Source organism: Petaurus breviceps, unplaced genomic scaffold, assembly GCF_028583685.1.
Source record: "Petaurus breviceps papuanus isolate PSGF00001 unplaced genomic scaffold, PetGlider_PUasm1.0 189, whole genome shotgun sequence".
Classification (NCBI taxonomy): domain Eukaryota; kingdom Metazoa; phylum Chordata; class Mammalia; order Diprotodontia; family Petauridae; genus Petaurus; species Petaurus breviceps.
The window spans coordinates 3,619,410-3,641,458 of record NW_027185809.1 but is presented as its reverse complement, the minus strand read 5'-3'; the positions used below and the strand labels follow the sequence as shown (position 1 = coordinate 3,641,458).

The following is a 22,049-nucleotide window of genomic DNA, read 5'->3' as shown; positions in this document are numbered from 1 at the left end:
CATCACACAACTACAAGTCATGTGAACATTTCCCTGATGGTCCTCTTCAATATTCAATATTCTGAGGTGGCAAAATTAGTTTCTAAAAGCCTTGTGATGCTCTCTGTATATAATCTACCACCTCAGATTATTTCCCTCCTGCCTCACACGTTCTCACTTCCTGCTGTCCAACTAACTTTTACTCAACATCCAAAGACCATGTCAGGTACCTAAAGGAAGAGTATTTACTTTAGCCTTTAATGAAAGTCTTTTCTCTCCAAACTGTTATAACACTTAAAATTTCTATCACACAGTCTTAGAACACGTTAGTTACATAAGCACCATCATATATTTTCAGTCTTGTCTCCCTAAGTTAAGAAGACAGATCAGTGTTTCTTATGATATGTATCCTAGGATGGTGCCTTAGCAAGGAAGTTCAATATTTAAGAAACAATTCAATTTGTGTTTTAAATCCTGTCAAAATCAATCCTAAGTATATTTCTATACTATAACAACAGTTAAGTGAACTATTTTAAGATAATTACCAATACAAGTATAGCTTATTTTAAAGAGAAAAGAATTTCTTAACACTCTCTCATGCTAATGCATATTTTTTTACAAGGAGTACAGTGAGGCTAAGTCATACACATAGAAGAGACTTAAGCAACACTTACAAGTAATTTATAAAGTAAATATAATTAGGATGTACATTAAAAGCTCTATACAAAGCCACAGGCATGAGACATTAATCCTCAGTAAAAAAAGAACACAAGCTCTACCATTTAATACTATTTCCAAAATCATGTGGATTACATTACTAGAAAAAGGTAAAAAGACACATTAATTATGCTTCCCCTTCTGCCAAGGAAGCCTTTTTACAGCATGAACAAAATGAGTCAAATAAGCCATGCAATTTTCTGATGATCTAGCAACTCCAAAGTACAACAGATGGTCTTTTCCTGTTTTAGCAACCTGAAGTGGAAAGACAGTGGAAAATGAGGGGAACAAATATTTCAAAGTAAAATCTAAACAAACAACAAGAAAACCAAGTCTTTTTCAAGCTTAAAAAGAAAAGTTATACAAAACCATGTCTCTTTCTCATTACTGTTTTTTCTAAGGTCTATACAAAACCTTCAATACTGCTGTCAGATTTTAAAAGGCACAATACCCCAATTGTTAGTATCACTTCCATTCACTTCATAACCAATATGGTTTGGCTTTTCTCACCCGTTTCACTATTCACTACAACATACACTAGATGACAGGAATGTGCGGAGCACAGGGACCCTAAAAATCCCCTACCCAGAAAAATTAAAAGTCAGAGGTAACTTGAGGAAGGAACAGGAAGTGTACTCAGTTCTCAGAAGAGGGCTTCCCTTCCACCAGAACCAGCAGAATGAGGAGTCTTACAAAAGATAGAACAAGAATTTATGGCCTTACACAATCAAGCTGCCCCTCCCCGCAGTTGTCCCTGCTGAGAGGCAGGCTCTCAGTCTTGGTTCAAAATCTAACCCAGTGGCAGATAACAAAGAAGCCCCCCACTATCTCCTATTGGCTGGGAGGTGGGACAGGGAGCCAAGGTCATGTCTGTATTTGGTAGACTGCTAAAGCAAGGGAGAGGAAAAAAGGTCACAAGCAAGGGTGAAGGTAGAAAACCTCAGAAGGGGCCTAATGCTGATAAGGTTATGGCATATAAGGCTGGAGGTCTAAGACTCCTGAAGGGGCCTAACGCTGGTGTGGCAGTAATAAGGTGGGGGAGAGGGGGGAGAGTGACACTGAAATTCCGTCTTGCTCCCACAAAACTTATGGGCCAAGAAGTTTCACTTTTCCTATTCAGGAAGAAGAGTGAATTTTTAAAAGCCAAATGTCTTTACAAGAAGTTCTCTCTATTTACAATTCTCAATTCCTGGTTTTCAAATGGTATGCCAAAGAAGCTCAGGAGAAGAAAAACGGAAGAGAAAGAACTGAAAGTCACTACTGAAGAGGTTCAGGCAACCAAACAATTCTGATTCTTACTCCTGAACAAACTTATAGGGTAGAGTACTGCTGTCAGAAGCATGGAAATGATGACATGTGGGCTCTGGGAACCCCCGTGAACTGACTGAATCCTCTCATTTGATGAGGCATTTTCATGAGGCCATATGCCTTTCATTGTGGCTCAGTCTGTTATTAGCTTGGCCCTCCATTATCCAGCTAGCCCCCCCACCCTTGATACTCAACTGTTACACCCTTGAACTGGCCTAGCCCACCACTGTCTGGTTGTCTCCAGGTAGCCTACAGCAACTTCAGTCATTTACTGGAGTATGACCTCATTAATTCCTCCTGAAGACCCTCTCCAAACTCATTACTGGAGTCTGACCTCATTTGACTCCTCCTGAACACCCTCCCCAAACTCCTTCTCTAGATCACCCCTAGATTCCTCGGACCACACAACCTTTCTGTATATAAGACCCCGTCTTGCCTCCGTGTGTGAGAGTACCATAGAATGAGCTAGCATAGACTCATTCTGAGTCAGATGATTCTGGTCTGTGATGCTTGTGGACACCAAGGCTCCTTAAGAGTCTACCCATTATGGCGAACTTCTAATAAACTTTGCTTTTCTTTGAGAAAAGACGAGTCGAAATCATTCAGCAGGACCTAGTGTGTTGGTATTTTGGGGTCTCAAGCACCCCTACCCCTATATCTCATCATTTTATGATGACCCTCTTCAAAAATAGTACCAATATGGTTTACAGTAATATAATCAGTATTTCCTAGTCCCCAGAATAACAAGCCTTGAAGATTCTTTCTAGATAAGTATACCAATTTAACAAGTCAAGTTAAGGGGCAATTCATAAGGTCACAAAATTTTAGAGCTGGAAGGGACTTTAGAGATAATTAACTCCCTCAATTTACATATTAAAAAATTGATGAGGCAGCTGGAAGTTTTTTTTTTTTTTTTTACAAACTGAAGGTTTGTGACAACCATGCATCCAGCAAGTCTATCACCACCATTCTTCCAATAGCATGTGTTCACATTGTGTCTCTGGGTCACATTTTGGTATTTCTCACAATATTTCAAACTTTTTAATTATTATTATATCTGTTAATCGTGATCTGTGATCAGTAATCTTTGAAGTTACTATTGTAACTGTTTTGGGCACCACAAACTATACCCATATTAAGAGAGCAAACTTAATCAATAAATGCTGTGTGTGTTCTGACTGTTCCACAAACAAGCCTCTGCCTTTCTCTCTCCCTCTCCTTAGGTCTCCCTATTCTTTGAGATACAACAACATTGATATCAGGCCAATTAATAACCCTACAATGTCCTCCTAAGTGTTTGAGTGAAAGGAAGAGTCAATTGGCAAAATCCACTGTTGTCTTATTTTAGGAAATTGCCACATCCACTCCAGCCTTCAGCAACTATGACCCTCTACCAGCAAAAAAGATTACTATTTGCTAAAGGATTGGATAACATTTTTAAGTTTTTTTTAAATTAAGGTATGTACATTTTTTGAACATTATACTATTGTATACTTAAACAGACTACACTAGAGTGTAAACATAACTTTTATATGGACTGAGAAACTAAAAAATTAGTGTGATCTGCTTTTTTATATTTGTTTTATTGTAGTAGTCTGCAACTGAATCCACAATATCTCCAAGGTACATCTGCATAGATTGCTAGCCTAAGAAAACCAGAGTTCTAATGTTGCCTCAGATACTTAATAGCTATGCCACACTGGGCAAATCACTTAGCCTCTCCCAGTCTCTGTTTCCCCTTACATAAAATGGAGATGATATTAGAATAAGTCCTGGGATACAAAAAAGGCAAAAGATAGTCTTGCAATCTAATAGGGGAGACAAGCCAACAAATGTATACAAAAATCTACATACAGATCAAATAGGAAATAATTAAAAGAAGGAAGGCATCAGAATTAAGAGGGGTTGGCAAAGGTTTCCTGGAGAAGGTGAGGTTTTAGTTGAGAATTAAAGGAAGGCAGAGAGGTCAACAGTCAGGAGGAAGGAGGGGGAATGTTGTAGGAATGGGAGTAAGAGAATGCTTAGAGCCTGGAGAGAGAAACCAATTGTTACTGAATCTAAGAGAACATGGTAGGGGACAAGGTGTAAGAAACTTGGAAAGGCTGAAGAAGGCTAAATTATAAAGGGCTTTGAACTCCAAAAAGATGATTCTGCATTTGATCCTGGAGATGATAGGGAGTCACTAAAATTTACTAGGTAGGGAGTGACATGGTCACGCCTACACTAGGAAAATCACTTTGGTGGCTGAATGAAGGTATGATTAGAGGGTAGAGATACCTGAGGTAGATTAGACTCATCAGAAAGCTATTAAAATAGTTCAGAGTGAGATCATGAAGGCCTTTACCTACTGTACCAGGGGGCAGTGTCAAAAGAAGGAGGAGGAACATTAGAGAGGTTTTGCAAAGATGAAATCAATAGACCCTTGGCAAAGGATGGCATGGGGGAGGGGAGGGAAGGAGAGAGATGGTGAGGAGCTAAGAGATAATAACCATACATCCTAACTTGTGAGCCTGAGGGACTGGAGGATGTTGTTGCAAAGCAACATGGTCCCTACAAGAACAGGAAAGGGGTGGGGTCGGGGTGGGGGGCTAGAGTTTAAGGGAAAGACAATGAATCCTGTTTTAAATATGGTGAATTTAAGATGCCTAGTCGATATCCAGTTCGAAATGTGTGAAAGGCAAAAGGCGATGAAAGACAGAAAGTTAGAGAGGTTAGGACAGAATAGGAAGATTTGAGAATCCTCAGTATCATTACCATCAGAGATGGTCATTGAATCTGGGAGCTGATGAGATCACCAAGTGAAGTTGTAGAAAGAGTAGAGGACCAAGGACAGAACCCTGTGGAGCATTTCTAGTTAGAGGGTGTGGTCTGGATGGGCATCTAGCAAAGGAGACTGAGAAGAAACAGTCCTAATACAGGAAGAGAACCAGGATAGAGCAGTGTCTCAAAAACCTAGATAAGACAGTATCAAGGAGAAGAAGGAGATAAACAGTGTCAAAGGTTGCAGAGTTCAAGAAAAATGAGGATTATGAAAAAAGTCTATTGCATTTGTTGATCAAGAAATCAACAATAACTTTATATATATATATATATATATATAGAGTAGATATAAAATCCTACTCATTTTACCTGTGTCATCTCTCATATACACCCTTTTCCTATGATACTGCCAGCACTGTTGTAGGCCCTTATTACCTCCCTCCCATATTACACACACACACACACACACACACACACCGCTTGCTGGTTGACCTCCCTGCTCCACTCCTGTCTGTCCTCCACTCAACTGCCAACTTGTCTTCCTCAAGTGCAGTCTGTCTAGCCATGTCATCCTACTCAATAAACTCTAGTGCTTTCCTATTGCCTCCATGAGCAAATGCAAAATCTCCTATTTGGCTTTTAAAACCCTTTGTGACCTACCTTCCTCCTACCTTTCCAGTCTTTTCCATGTATATTCTGCAATCTAATACTGCTACCCTTATTGTACCTTGAACCAAACACCACACACACCTACTTACTGACTTTAGGCATTTTCACTAGCTGGCCTCCAATTCTAGCATTCTCTTCCTGATCTCCTGGCTTTCGTCAAGTCCCAAATAAAATCCTACCTTCTGCAACACTGTTGAATTAGACCATTTCAATGCTCTAGGAGTATATCTATTTCATCAAAGAAAAAAAATCAATCACTGGAAAACTGGATTGAGGTAATACCAATTATTAATAATTTTTACAGTTATTTTCTATTTATAAAAGTGATAAAGACAATCTTTTCGATTAGTGTAACAAAACACAAGACAGCTGTTCTTGAAATATTACCTGGTAGATATCAGATAAACTGCTGCTCCCTGAGTCACTGGCAATGCTACATCCAGACTGGCTAGAAGGGACGTGGGTCACCTGTGGATGAGGGTTTTCTGTAAGGTGCAACTTGTTAAGGTCTGCTGGAAGCTGAAAAAAGAAAAAAAAAATTCAAGTACATACCCTTTAAAGTGTTCATGATGTTAACACTCCTACATGAAATAAAATTTCATTTTAGGTATATTGTGTGCACTTCAAAATTTTAGTAAGAAAATAAATGTCTTTTAGAGCAGCATGATCCAAATATGCTTTTTTAGTGTGATTACAGAGACAGTTCTAGAGTTCTAAGGACACAGAAAAGTTTTCAGACAAAAAGTCAATACAACTAACAGAGAAAATCTGACTCTCTCTTTTAGCCAAGATCCTTTCTCCATAGTATTTGGAGAAAGAAAGGACCTTAACAATCTTATGATCTAACCCCTCACTGACAGAGGAGGAAACTCTGGTTTAAAAAAAAGATTCCAATTTCACTTTAGATGTTATCCCCAATTAATAGGAAACAATAAATTGAGACTATTTGGTTGTCTAATCTGGACAGAAAAAAAATGCCTGCTTCCATCACAACACAAATGTTTCTGGACTTGAGTAGAATACTTGTTGTATAAGGTTTCTGAGTAAAAGAATTTTTTTTCATTTTCATTCAACATGTAAAGAATATTGACTAAGCACATAATAGCACTGTGTTCTGTTATAGAAAAACTGATCAATACAAGATATTAGGTATAAAAAAATCCAAAAGAAATCATTCATCAGTATTCAATGAATATGTTCCCAATAGCCAGGGTAAGGAAGGTCTCTTTAGCTTACAAAAACTGCTGGGAAAATAGAAAGCACCCTTGTAGAAATTAGATACAGACTAACTTCTCACACTAAAAACCAAATTAAATTCCGAATGAATTATGACCCAGATATAAAAAGTCAAATCATAGTCAATAAGCATTTATTAATAAGCAAGACTATGTTTCAGGCATTAGGAACACAAAGGCAAAAAACAGTCCCTGTAACCAAGCAGACAGTATAATGGAAGAGTCAAGTAAATTATGTACCAAAAATACACAAATACATACATACACACACACACACACACACACACACACATGATAATTAGAGATAACCTCAGAGGAAAGTGCTAAGATTGAGGAGGTCCAGGAAAGGCACAGAGGCGCCAGAAGATGGAAATGAGAAGTGACATTATTCCAGGTATGGGGGACATCCAATGAAAACCCTGAAGTTGGCAGAGTATCTAGTCTGAAGAGGGTAGTACCACTAGGTTATCGAGTATGTCAAGGGGAGTCAGGTATAAAAAGACTTTTCTCAAAAGAGAGGGACTGGGTTACCAAAAAATAGAGGATTTTTATATTTGATCCTTTAGATAATATGGAGTCACAGAAGTTTAGTGGATTGGGGGTGGGAGGAAGAAGAAGGGGAAGTGACATGGCTAGAACTGCACTTTATACTGAGCCTCCTGACTGGCAGATGGACTAGAGTGGGAGACTATGTGAGGCAGGGAGGTCAACGTATTAGTCCAGGTGTGAAATGATGAAGGTTCCCACCAAAGTGATAAGCAGTGTCAGAAGAAAAAAATTGAATTTATAAAAGAGATGTTGCAAAGGCAGAAACAAGGACTTGGCAACAGACTAGGTGTGGGGGCTAACAGAAAGGGAGGGGTCAGGAGGACACCTTGGTTTCAATGTAGGTACATAGCAGGATGGTGGCATTCCAGAGAATAATAGGAAAAGTTACAAAATGAATAAAGGACCTAAATATAAAAGGTCAAATCACAGAAAAATTTGAGGAGCAGAGAAGCAAACATTCTTATCTATGGATAGAAAAAAGAATTCTTGATCAAACAACATATAGAGAGCCTCATAAGAAATACAATGGGTAATTTCAATTGCATAAAACTCAAGTTTTGCACAAAATCAATATAGTTAAAAGAGAAACCGTTATTGGGGAAAATCTTTGCAACACATTTCTCAAGATATATAGGAAACTAATACAAATATTATGAGCCATTATCCACAGAAAAATGATCAAAGAATATGAAGTTTTCTAATGAGAAAAAGGCAAGCTATTAGGAACCACATAGAAAAAAAATGCACCAAGCTATTAATATTAAGAGAAATAATTAAAACAGCTCTGAGGTTCCATCTCATCTCTATTATACTGACAAAGGTGAAAAATGACAGTTTTTAGAAAGGTTGTGGGTTCGATAGACTATGGTGGAGTTGTGAACTGATCCAACCATTCTAGAAAACAATTTTGAGCAATCACCAAAAGTCACTAACTGTGATATACTGACTTGGCTTACAGCTCAAAGAGACTGAGAAAAAAGAAGGAAAAGGATCCATATGTAGAAAAATATTCAAAGCAACGCTTTTTTTGCTTGAGAGAAACTATGTCTGTGCCTGGCACACAGCAAACATTTAATAAATGCTGATGGACTAACAAAGAATTGGAAACAAAGTGGGTGCCCACTAGGCAATAGTTAAAACAAATTATGGCATATGAATGGTACAGAATAATACCACATAGAAATAGGGTGAGAGGAACTATGTATCCTGCATCAGGACACATGCGTAGCCAAGAAAAACATACAATGACTTTAACATTTATTCTAAATCTACAGATTGCACAAAGATGGGAGGACAGCTAATATGCTAAAGAGCAAAATGAGAATCCACAAAGATCTTGACTGTAATAACAGGTCAAATCCAGTCAGATGACGTGTAATCACTATAAATGGAAAATTTTACATTTAGGATAAAATAAAGAATAGCACTGTAACATGTACCTAAACTACAATTTATGTAGATTCTAAATCTAAAGACCTAGAATTTTAGTAGAGTAGAAGCTCAATAAGGCAAGATTTTAAGATGACAGAACAAGGGTACCAGCAGAGTACTGACTGTTCACCTACAATCTCTCAACATTGCATGTGACCAGCTCATCTTTTCTTCCTATCATACATCATTTCCTTGAAGACATCTTTTATCCCTATCCTTCTTCAAAATTCCTCTATGGCTTTATGTTACTTGTTGCTTCCACCAATCAAATACCTCTCTCCTCTGCCCTCTCTATGATAGTCATGAGAACACAGATTATGAAGAGTTTTTTGGGGTTTTTTTTGGAGGGGGGAAGGTAGGGCAATTGGGGTTAAGTGACCTGCACAAGGTCACATGGCTAATTTTTGAGTTAAGTGTCTGAGGTAGGATTTGAACTCAGGTCCTCCTGATTCCAGGGCTGGTGCTCTATTCACTGTGCCACCTAGCCACCCCTATGAAGAGTTTTCTAAAGAGCAAAAGGTAAGGTATCAGGAACCTCTACAGAATGTTAGTATTTTAAAATTGAGCCTTTGTCTCTAGGGGAAGGCACTCTACACAATCCCAAAGGCAATCCAGTCTGCTTTCCTCTTCTTGTTCAACTCTGGGCCCAACAAGTGACTGATTTGCACTATTTGTCCCAGACACACACACTGACAGAAAAAAAGGTGTCACATGTCATAATCTGGAAAATAAATATTCTTCATAAATTTTGTCTTTCCTCTGTAGATGTTCAAGTCAATCTTTTAAACGATCTTTTCCAGGGGATCTATAATGTTCTGGACCTTGACAAAAGCAGCACAATTATCATGCACAAAAAGGAGCCTCTTGAGGACATCACCATTCATTCAAATGGAAGGATTCTTCAATCTGGACTCTGTGCGGGATCTCCTCCATCAAAGTGTTCATTACTGGTGAACATACAAACAGATCTCCTTTTATACCCAACCTGATTTTTATGAATGAAGAGGTTCCTACACAGAGTTGTTTCTATTGTTATATCTGATTTTCAAGGATACTTGAATTATTTTTAATATATGGATGGGAGATATCTTGTTGGAAAAGAGTCAGGATTTTACTATACTAAATATACTCTCATCTTCAATCTCTCCTTTTTCACTGGTACCTGCCCATACACATGCCCCCAAATCTTTCATCTTTAAAAAAAATCCTCACTGGAGTTCCTACTGTATCTACCAGCTATTGTCTACATTTTTCCTGCCCTTCTCAACATTTAAAAAGCCATCTATGGTATAGGTCTCCACTTCCTATCCTCTGATTCTCTTCTAAATTCTCTGCAGTCAGGCTTCTGACTTGATCATTCAACTGAAGTTGCTCTCTCCAAAATTAATGATCTGTTAATTATCAAATCTAATGGTCTTTCCTCAATACTCATTCTTCCTGACCACTCTTCAAGCATCTGATACTATTTCTCCCCCTGTCTACTCTCTTTTCTCTGGGTTTCCCATGATTCTCTTCCTGTCTGACTGATCTTTATCCATGTTACATCTCGTAATTGAAGATGTCACCTAAAGCTGTCCCTTAGCACATTTTCTTTTTTTTTTCTCTATAATATCTCAAGTATGAAGGAAGGAAACAATTAGTCATTAAGCAGCTACTACAAGCCAGGTGCTTTACAAACATTATCTCATTTTACTTTGCTAAATGCTTTATAACTGTTATCTCCAGACCCAATAGCCTATCCCATTGTACCGCCTAGCTGTTTACCTCCATCTCACCAATCCCCATGGGTTCAATTATTATCTCAATGAAGAGGTTTCATATATACACACACACAGTTGTATATGTGTGCATATATATGTATATGTAAATATACGTATATATAAATGTGTGTGTGCACAGTACCAGTCTCTCTTGAGCTCCAGTCTCATAATACCAATTTCCTATCTGATATGTTAAACTGGATATCCCATAAGCCTCTCAAACTCAATATACCCTGAACAGCATCTTTCTTCCTAAATCCTTTCCTCTTCCCAGCTTCCTTAGAGGGCACTACCATCTTCTCAGTTACACAGGTTTGTCCCTGAGTTCCATCCTCAACTCCCTATTTGCACTCAACACACATCCAATCTATGGCCAAATCTTATCTACCTCCACAATGTCTCTTGTATATGTCTCCTCTCGATTCACAAAAGTCACTATACTAGTTCAGGCAGGCCATCATCACTTCACCAGAACTACTGCAATGGTCTTTTAAGTAATAGCCCTGCTTCATATCTCTTTACCTATTCCAATCCATCTTTCATTCTGCTGCCAAAGTGATTTCTCTAAAGTTTAGTTATGACTATGTCACCCTATTCAATAAATAGCACTGGCTCCCTCAAGAATCAGATATAAAGTTCTCTAACATTCGAAGTTCTTCCTAACAACCTAATCCGTTAGTATTCACATACACTGCTATCCACAAAACAATTTATGGAGAAGTCATACTGACCTACTTGTTATTCACACATAATAGTCCATTTTCCCATCTATACCTTTGCACTGATGTCCCCCATACCTAGAACACTTCCCCTTAATTTTACTTCTTAGCATCTCTGGATTCCTTCAAGCTTCAATGCCACCTTTAATCTGGAGGTGCTTTTCCTTGTGAATTTACCTTCTTTCTATATTCTATCTTGTATTACATATTTATATACATGGTGTCTCCATTAGAATGTAAGCTCTTTCAGCACTATATTATCACTGTATATCTAGTACCATACATAGTATATAGTAAATGCTTGAGATACTTACAGATTGATTCATAATCAACAAACAATAAGTGAACAGGATATATTGTATTCTCAACATCTTTCATTAAACTGCAAAATGGTAAAGATGAGATCCAGTGTTTAATATCATTTACAGAAGCCCAATTTTTTCCTACTAATATTCTCATGAAGGATACCTTCAATTTATACATGTACTGTATTCACATTAACGGTTGGAAAGCAGGCATATAGTTGAGCATTGAGTTGATGTTCTTAGTCATCTGATGTTCGTTATTCATTAAAAGTCCAAGATTTTTTTCCCCACATCTTTTTATTGCCTTTTCCTTCTGATACCTTGTATATCAGTGCCTCAACAAAACTGAGTTATATCCAATACAGATTTTTGCTATAAAAAATTGGTCTAATTTGGTTCTTTTCCTGTCTTTGTTCTCTTTAGCGGAATTTCTAACTCCCATATACAAGAACTAAGAACTGAGACGTTAAATTTATGGACTCTACCGCCCTTGATGGTGAATATAAATTATTACAATAATTTCTGCAAACCCCTGCCATTTTTCTTTGGTTTGCTATCCTATTTTCACCCTAAAATGTCCATATAATAATTTTGCCTTGAATATTTTTGCCAAGCTTTCTTTAAACTAGTTTTACCTCCACTCCTCTCAGTTTTGAGAAAATATTGATTATAATTATCCATCATCTGTTATATTCTTTATTTATATTCTAACAAATTTATAATCTAACCTGATATTGTCTTTCTCTACCTGGCAAGAAAGTCCAGCTTTTGCCGACCTGGATACTTTCCGAGTTCTTTTTATTTTCTCATGGTGGCAATTAATTAAATTAATTTATGAGCTATACTTATGGAAAAAATTATAAAAATCAGTTAGTTTCTCATTTTCAGGATCAATTATGTACATACCTCTGAAATTAGCTGTCAATTGAATGACCAATGTTTTTTCTCACTATTCTTTCTCCTTGCTTTTTATGTAATCTGATCCTTGCTCTGACTAGTGAGGTCTAAATATACACAGCTCATTCAAGGATAACTTCCACAGTAATAATGAATCTTTGTCTGTTAAAATATAAACTGTTTCATTTTTTGTGATATTATTCAATGCTTTCCAAGTCTAGCACTACTAGTGTTCATGATATAAAGACATTAGACTTCTGTGTAGTGTAAGCAGCATCTTTGACCTCTCTCATTCCTTCTTCTTGAACTGTTTTTTCCCCAACTATCTCTCACAATATTCACCTTTCCCCACTTTTTCCCTGAAGTCTCTGACTGCACTGAAACAATCAGAGTGTGTGCTGATTTAACTGTACTGTCTCATCAATTTATCATAGAATTTCTCTACTTCCTCCATCCTCCGTAACCAATATCCTGAAATTATTTTCATGGCAGTCTTCCTGTAAATAACTATCTTGAGCACTACATTATAAAATGACCAAATGTTCCATGAAAAAAAAGGTTTTCTGTTGCTTTGGGGCATATGATAAAATCAACTCTACCAACTCCTTTGCTTGTTCAAGTAGTGCCTTTGAGACATCCTTCTAGTTGGCTAAACTTCCTTCTTTTTTCTGATTTCATCTATGGCCAAGAATACAAAAACTACTATGATTCAGCTCCTCTAGCAATACATCTACTAACTGGCCTTTGGACAGGCTCTCACGTTTTGAGTAACATCAGTTAAAATTAAAGGACTCCACAAACTCCTTATTGTGGAGGGCATATGATCATAGGTTACCAAAAGGTCATAAGAGAAAGAAAGCTCTGGAAAGTATTACCAAACTGAAAAAAAACTTCCAATATGACCCCAATAACAGAACAAGCTCATCTCATCTAGGCTAGCCACTTGGTGATGAATTCTTCGGTCATGGCAAGCCATTAAAACAAAGAAAAATATAAAATGGCCCTCAGTTCTGTATGGCATTGGTGGCAAAGTGGAAGAAAAGGAATCAAAATATACTTCAGAATCAAAACTTATCATCTAGTAATTGTTTTTATGTAAACAAAATGTACAACAATTGTGTAAATACCTAAAAAACTGAAACATCCAATGATTATCAAGTCGAATTTTCCCTTTTTTCAATCAAGATTATACTTTCTCATTTTCAATCTTTCACTGAATAACTTCAGACCAATCTTCGTATCTTAGGCTTCGTATCAAAAGACTCAAATACAAGAGATAGACCTGTCCCTTTAATTTAGTTTAGTAAAACACTTCTGACTGAATAATGTTCAAAAGGACATTTGTTACCATTTAATGATGGAAAGTGAGGTCTAATCTTGATAGCTTTTATTCGACACAGGCATAGCTTTTAGACCATCCTAGAAAGTATTTCCATTGTTCCTGACCAAGTTCAAGACATCTACATGGAAAGCTTATCTTTATACAATGGTACAATAAAGAAGAATTTGTTAAATCCTGTAACTATGAGTCTGCTTTTTGACAACAGGAATCAGAATACACAAAATGTTATTCCAAATAAATAAAAATAAAAAGATGGAAGGTGTGGCAATCACCACCATTGTGTCTAATATCCAGTAACTTGTTCAAGACAGACCCATACAGGACAAACCACATTAAATAAAAACTATTTCAGTTGGGTCCAGTAAGGTTTTTCATAAAGCTGTAAGCAGCACATAAACAACGTGTGTATAACAAGAAACCCAGCGTCAGGTCGCTCAAGGTTCCATACCACTAACTGGATGACATTTAGGAATATTACCATAGCATTGTTTGTTCATTACATAAAGATCATATTGCTCAGGATATCTGACTACCAATAATGGTAACCATTCATACTCCAAAAGAGCATAAGCAAATTATGATGTATTTCAAAATACATCTTCACAATTTTATGACAATAAAAAATATTAAACATAAGAAGTCTACATGCCAGCTAACCTCATCTCTGCAGAGTCAAACTGAGATCAGAAATGTGGTAGCTTCATGTAAGAAAAATGTTGGTAAGCAGGTGGTAAAACATCATTTATTCAAATAAAAAGCCTAAAGCTGTGAACAAATGTTATATGAACACCAAATTCTAATAATGTCTAGAATATAATGTATTCAATATATATTTAAGCTTTACACATTATTAAACCGGCATTTCCTAAATTTTAACTTGGATCAGTCAAAAATTTAGAGGATTTTTTTTTTAATTTTGAATGAGGATTGAGGTATTTATATGAATAAGAGAAGTGAGGTTTTATATTTATTCTTAAAAGTTTAGCAATCACATAGATGCTATCAAGAATATTAAAAACTCACTCACAATGTAAAACTACATACATGTCATGCTTGATTTTAGGAAACAAAAAGACTAGTGTTCATCAAGCTCAAGGATAAAAATGATAATCACTTACTTTGGAGGCCCAGGGCTGAAGACAACTGGCATAACAGCGAACAAGAAAAGCCATTTCCTGGACTGGAAAGTAAAGTTTCCTTTTTTTAAACTGAAGGCACACGGAAAAGAATACTGGCAAAAATCCTTTCTGCTTTCTCTCCACAAATCATAAAACCAATGTAACAATGTATAAAGGAAACTTCTCAGGATACCTCTCCACAGTGAATTCCAAAATGACTGGCTCACCTGATTTCAGTACCTTTGAGCCTTAGATTAAATCAATTGCCTCAATTCCCAGGAAAATGTTCCTTTTAACAAGCATACAAATGTAAATCAAGATGTTTTTGTGCTTCAGGCTCTGAGCATTCAGATATCCACATGCTTCCTCAGTCACTTAGCACATACCTACACAGTGGTAACATCAGATTAAACAAGTAATGCAACATACACCAAACCAAACCTTAGCCTCCACTACTTTCCAGCATTTATTCCCAAAAATGTAGCATCACTAACAAGAGAATATCTTCATGCCTGATTTTCTTCCACTTATTTCATTCTGTAAATCAAACAAATACGACAACGATTCTTCTGTATCTGAAGCCAACCAAAACTCTGTATCCTTAGGATTAAGTTTCTTCTTTTTTTTTCTTACCGACCAAAAGAGGAGGAAAAATCCAACTAATTGAAATACTCTTACAGGTTTATTCTGTGTCTGTGTCGCTTCTGAATCTTTGTAATCCAAATTATTTTCCTTTTCTCTTTCTCATGCACGATTTACAACTCTGCAGTGCTGTTTCCAATCCTAAAGCACCAGCAGGATCCTATGGTTAATCTAAGCCTTGCTTTTCCAATTAAAACATTTATACAATGCAATAAAAAAAATTACATCTTCTGCCACAGCAAGACTGAGTGTTAGTGCCTTAATTCCTGCTCTCTGGGTCTGCTTCCCAGAGGCTCCCTGAGGAGAAGCTCCTATCGATTCTATGCTCCGCAGTAAGATGAAATATCTAATAAGGAGGAAAGAAAGTGGGAGGGGAATGGAGCTAAAAGGATGACATCACCTGTATAGAAAGCCTTCAGAAACTGCATTAGATCAATTGGCTACTGTATCTGCAGATGTAGCACACAGGGCAACTTTACTGAAACCTCCAACCCATCATACACAGACATACACACCCTCCCCTTCATGAAATATATCAGGACGTTCTTTATTTTCTTCAAAATCTCTAACCTACAAGTCAAAATATATTGCTTGAAGTGCATAACCTTTCTTCTTCTATAATTTTTTTCTGCTTTAATTCATAATGAATTCACGATTGGATACACTGGGGAATAGTGCTTTCTAATTCTAGTATTCAAATTTAACACACTTCTGTGATCCCAAGGGAAAAGAGAATGAGATGCAGCAATTCAGTCTTGCTTTCTAAGCATCTGAGGCAGCCCTTGCTCTCCCCCAGCTGTCATGTTTGTCTTTGTAACTAACACTCATTTCCAGAGCTTCTGCTTCATAGCTATTTAGGAAATAAATATTCACAAGAGAATAATCTTCAACGAGACTTTAATGTATGGAAAACATGAATTTTAAAAGTGAAATCAAGTCATCTACAATGAAAAAAAATTCCAAATGTCACCACTGCAGTCACAGTTAGCCAAGTAGGGACAATGTAACTGACAATTAGGAAGAAATATCATCTTGAAAAAATTAAAACCAAAGAGATTCAGTAGTACAATAATTTAGTTGGCATCATGTATAGTTCCTCTAAAAAAAAAAATAGCCTTTTGGGTTACTGAAGAGAAGCTTTGTTCCTAGAAATTTGGCTATGACATCAAAAATGAAATGGTGTTATCTAACGTCTGAACACTTCTGGGTTTTGACAAAATGAAAATGTCTTCCAAAAATGTCATATTTTACAGAATCTGTGGAAAACTCCTTAATTCTAAGCTCCTTCCCTCCCTTAACACCTCCCCCTACACTTTACTGGATAATTCCTCTAGTTGTCATCATTCCTGTTATGAGTTCCTATCACGTGATGGATATTCACTCTTCCAACCACTTCAACCTCACACAAAAAAACGCACTTAAGGAAGCAAGAGTTATTTCTTCTCAGTAGCCAAAATAAGATATATTTTCCAGGGGTAAAATATACATCAACAACAAGAAATAGCGAAATCTGAGGCAGCAAAATCACTGGAGTAATGATAATATGTAAGCAACCTAAAATTTACTTCTCCTATAGCAGAGGTTTGTTTAGGGGAAAGGGGGAGGGGTATAAAGACAGAATCTTAAGGACCAGGGTTTATTAGTTAAAAGAACTCTCCCCTCAAAAATCTCTTATGATAGTTATCAGTTACCCAAAGATTGAGTTGCCTAACACCCCTGGGCAAAGGGTAAGTTATCTTATAAACAGTAAGGTACTGCCAATCTAAATAAGGGTATCATTACCCAGACTTTAATCAAGTTTAGGAAAACTTCAAATATTAGTCTCAAAGTAACAAAGAAGCAAGCTAGTAAAAATATAATGAGATTTGAACCTCAGATCCCACAATTCTGAATAATTACTTACTTTTTTAAAATACTGAAATGTAGTCATGAAATGACAAAAACTATCATTAAGACTAGTTAAATCTCACAAGATGAATAAAGAAACACAATTTATCTTCTAATTATTGTAAGTACGTTCAGATTGAGCTTCAAGCAAGTAATTAACTACAAATGATTTCAAGTGCCCTGAAAAGAAAATCCATTAAAATTACCTTAACTATTATTTCCCAGAATTAAAGAAAAATACAGTAGGGAACAGTGGTCAGTTATCTTAGTGGATGAAATAAACTTTCCCAGTCTTATTAAAGAATCAAAAACGTAATCATATTTGTAAAAAAAAAATTTACAATCTCAATAATATCAGATAAATCTATGGTGATAGAGCTAATTACAACCTAAAACGTGTAAGGAAAAATCTAAAAGAAGCCTCTCCCCTTTGTTGTCTATGTGCTAATTATACACTTATAAGCCCTTAAAGCTTAGCTAGTGAGATGTTCATCTTAAAACAGCATTTTAAAAACTACTTTAGTGCACACAGGATTCAACCCACTACCACGTGCAAGTGCGTGTATTTTATAACCACTGTAAACAAAACCTCAATAATGGGGGTGAGGGGGAATCTATTTCCTTCTAGCTTTGCCTGTAAGTGAAGATGACATCATCTATTCCTCTTTTCTACCAATCAGCTCACAGTAACAGCCATTTCATGGCAGACCAACACCCACAATCTTCCAGGCTAACACAGCTGCTAACAGAAACAAAGTAACCTAATTCTATATACCAGGATATGTGTCCAAGCAATCTCCTTTGGACAGTACATTCCACAGGTACTTACATCAAACATTTGCTTAATGTAATGCTCTGGAGACAGAGGTGAGGAATTACTCAGTCTTCTAGAGAAAATGAAGGAGAGGTACCTTTCCTGTACCTAAATTTTAAATTCTTTTAGACCCTTTTAATTTTTTGAACCAGTTATAGGAAATCATCAGCAAAAAGGAGATAGAGGACAAAAGATAAAGGAAAGAAAAAAGATTTGTTCTGCTTTGTATTACCTAGGAAACATGTATACAGTCTAGCCACCTGAAGAACATTTTTCCCCTTCTCTGTAATGGTATAATACTTAAACTATAGCAATGTTCAAACTTGTCTTCATCTTAAAATTGTAGACTTACAGCATAAATATATGATTTTAATAAGCTTTAAACCACAGGTACATGGCATTGTTAGGACTGGAAAGGATCTTACATATTTCCCCCTTCAAACCATTTATTTTACAAATTAGGAAACTAAGCCCCAGAGATAAGAAAGAACATGATGAAAGTTACATGAGCAGGTGGCAAAGCTGCACCTCCCCCACATCTCCTCAATTCCAAATCTCATGTATTTCCACAGAAGGGCAGCATTTTTATTAAGAATTAAAATATATAACATTGTTGAAAATTTGAAATTTTAACACTTCTCTATAATAAGACTAATAAATGCTCCCTAATGGACAAAGGTCAATGGAAATAAAATTTTCAGAAGAAGAAATGCAAATTTGAAAACAGCATGAAAATATGCTCAAATCAGAAAAGTGAAAAGCAAGACAACTTAAATAACTTTTTTTGAAAATTTGAAATATTTTGTGTGTCTAAAATGTTTTTCCATTAAGGAACCAATGGGCAGGCCTGAACTCTCCACCTCCATCTTCAACGCCAACAGTGACCACTCCAGAAGCTGTCAATTCAACTAAGCATCACACATAAAGAAGATGAAAAAGCAGTCCTTGCGATCAAGTAACTAACAATCCAAAGAGGGGAGATAACACCACTCCAACTATGTACAAAAATAGAGATATATGTACCAGATAAATTGAAGATAATCTCTGAAGAAAAACACCAACATTAAGGAGAATGAGAAGAAAGACTTGGAGCATTATTTAAAAAGGGGGAGAGGAGAACATTTTAGTTGAGACTTTAAAGAAACCAGCAAAGTCAAAAGGTAAGAGTTGAGGAAGGAGAAAATTAAGGCACAGGGAAAAGTCAGGGAAAACACAGTCAGGAAATGGTGTGTCTTTTGAGAGTAAGAATAAGGAAGTATGGGTCCCTGAATTGTAAAGTATTTTGAAAAGAGTAAGGTATAAGTATACTGGAAAGGCAAAACTAGTAGTCAGTTTATGACAGGCTTCCAACCGGCACACAGGCCAAGTGAGATGATGACGGCTGGCACGCAGGTGGTAGCAGCGTGTAAGAGGAGAGAAGGGGATACGTAGGAGAGATAGTATCAAGGCAGAATGAATACGACTTCATGGTGAAAAAGAATGAGGAGTCTGACCCCTAGCTTCGAAGCCTTGGTGACTAGGAGGCTGACCATGCTTTCAACAATCATAGAGAAGAGAGAACTAAGTCTCTGACTACACTCTTAAAAAGAAATTCAGGCTAACATACCTATGGGTATTCTATGGATCATAAGACTCTTCCACACCTCTACCGCTCCCCCCCATTCCCCACCCCAAATATTACCTAAAACATCCCACTTCAGCTGCTGCTTTCACCCTTAGGAGTCAGGAAGGCTTCAGCTGTCCCTGGGGCCACAAGAGGAACAGAATGTGGGATTCCTACAACACAGCCTTTGGTTTCTGCGCTCCCTCAGCTCTGCCCTGTTCCTATATCTTGCACTTCTACTCCTACACAGTGACTGAGCACTTCAATTGGATGTCCTTTTACAAATATATACTCATTTACTGACAGGAATTTGCCTAGATGCTACTCCATGAACAGACGGCTTACTCTAACCAGAACCCTTTATCATCTTTGTGCTTCCACAGTCTTCAGATGCACAAGTCAGATAGGCCATTAGGAAATTTAGGAGGCAAAAATTCTTAGTGGGAAGAATAGGTTGCAACATTTTTTTTAATTCGTCGACCAACCTGAGCCAGAAGATAGGATGTTAGCCTTTTAATACAAGATGAAAGCTAGTAAGCAGTCTCTCTAAAACACATACATACACCACAGACACACCCCCTCTTAGAGGGTTTCCATTTTAATATAGTGGTCCAGATTACATAAGATTTGATTCTCAGAGTTAAAGAAGTGATAGGTTATGTCTAGGTCATCAAATCGGGAGATGCTTACATCCAAATCAACTTGAGTATATAAGCAGGCATTCCTTTTCCCAAACCCAAGATCTCTTCTTCTCTTTCTTTTTTTCATTAAACCTAATTACATTCAGCACCTACAATTAAGGCACTTGATTATAGCCCATGAATTTCTGCCAAGTAAAGAAAAAGCAACCATTAATCCCATAATCTGTTACAATCCCCAGTCTAACCACGGACTTTATATTTATAGAAAGCACCTGAGCTGGACTTTTGAACAATGCAATGGCAAGTCCTTTAAAGAACATTCACTCATTTGGACCCTGTCTCCATGCAATGGCCCGTTTATTTTATTTTTTAAGACATTTGTATATTTGTTTTAAAGAGACTAGATAACTAAAAAAATTTTTTTAAAAAGGAAATTAAAATATCGGCAATAATCTACAAACAAGATCTTTAGATTTGAGTATGTCGTGAAACAAATTTTTTAAGGGATCTTCTTAAGTTTCTATTGTATTTATAATAGACTCATTTATTCAGGATGACTGGGAAATAGGGTGCTATGGAACCTTGATAATCCTAGTTAAATAAGAATACTGCCATAGAGCTAATGTATCACATAAATGTGTTACATGTTAGTCTTCAAAGAACTATAAAACATTTAACACTAAACTATACTGAACATAATTTGTTATTATTATCATTCTAATAAGGCTTCAAATATAGCTCCACTAAAAGACTGAGTATGTTCTCTGAGGACCAATCAAGCTTATCACAGAGGCACATCACAAGCAGGATGACCACCTCATGATGAGCTTTTTTTTTTTTTTTTGGCAAAAAAAAAAAATAAAAACGGGGGGGGGGGGAGGAGCACCAAGATGGCAGAGTCAAAGCAGGAACTTGTTTGAGTTCCCACTCCAACCACCTCCAATACCTATAAAAAATTACTCTAAACAAATTTCACAGTTACAAAACCTACAAAGTGACAGAGAGAAACAAATATCCCCCTGAAGGCTGCCTGGTAGGCTGACGGGAAGGGTCTATCACACCAGGCTGGGAGCCAAGCACCGCAGTCCCATGTGAGCCATGTTGGCCCAGACTAGCCACAGCAGACTTCAGGAAAGTGAATCACTGGCAGCTGTGGCAGTTTCCAGACTTCTCAACCCATAAACACCAAAGAGAAAGTAAACGGTCAGTGGGGGAGCTCTGTTGAGGCTGGGTGAAAGAAGAGCCCAGTGTGGTCCCGGTCCCTGCCTCTGGGGAGACGGTGGCAGCGCTACGGCAGTAGCAGCGGCTGGGAGGCTGCCTCCTAACTCCAGGCCCACAGGTTGTGGGAGGACCAAGTGGCCGACAAGAGAGCATCTGCAGGAATCTCTCTGCTGGCAAAGAAGTAGGATTCTCTTGCTCTGCCCTGCCTGGATCTGGGTAGCAGTCTTGGATGGCAGTCTCAGGGTAAGGAGCACTACTGTTAGTGTGACAGAGTTTGTTAAGCCTGTGGAGAGGCAGTCTTCCTCACAGTTCTGAAACAGGAGCCTAGAAGAAGGCACAGCTGCCTTCTGACAACAGTTGCGCAAAACCCCAGAAATCTGGGACACAATGCTCTCCACTCTGGAAGCAGAGTTCTACTGTGGCAAAGAGCTCAAAAGTCAAGTAATTGGCTG

At 37.3% G+C, this 22,049-nt stretch overlaps 1 protein-coding gene across 7 annotated transcripts in view; it reads right to left on the bottom strand.

The window, feature by feature from the left end:
* The window catches only part of RAPGEF6 (Rap guanine nucleotide exchange factor 6), a 188,539-nt gene that overhangs the window by 116,382 nt on the left and 50,108 nt on the right, over window positions 1–22,049 (bottom strand). For all 7 annotated transcript variants that reach the window (XM_069091817.1, XM_069091821.1, XM_069091820.1 and 4 more), the window contains one exon: window positions 5,821–5,952. In XM_069091817.1, the coding sequence (XP_068947918.1) occupies window positions 5,821–5,952 (132 nt within the window). The remainder of the gene's footprint in view (window positions 1–5,820; window positions 5,953–22,049) is intronic.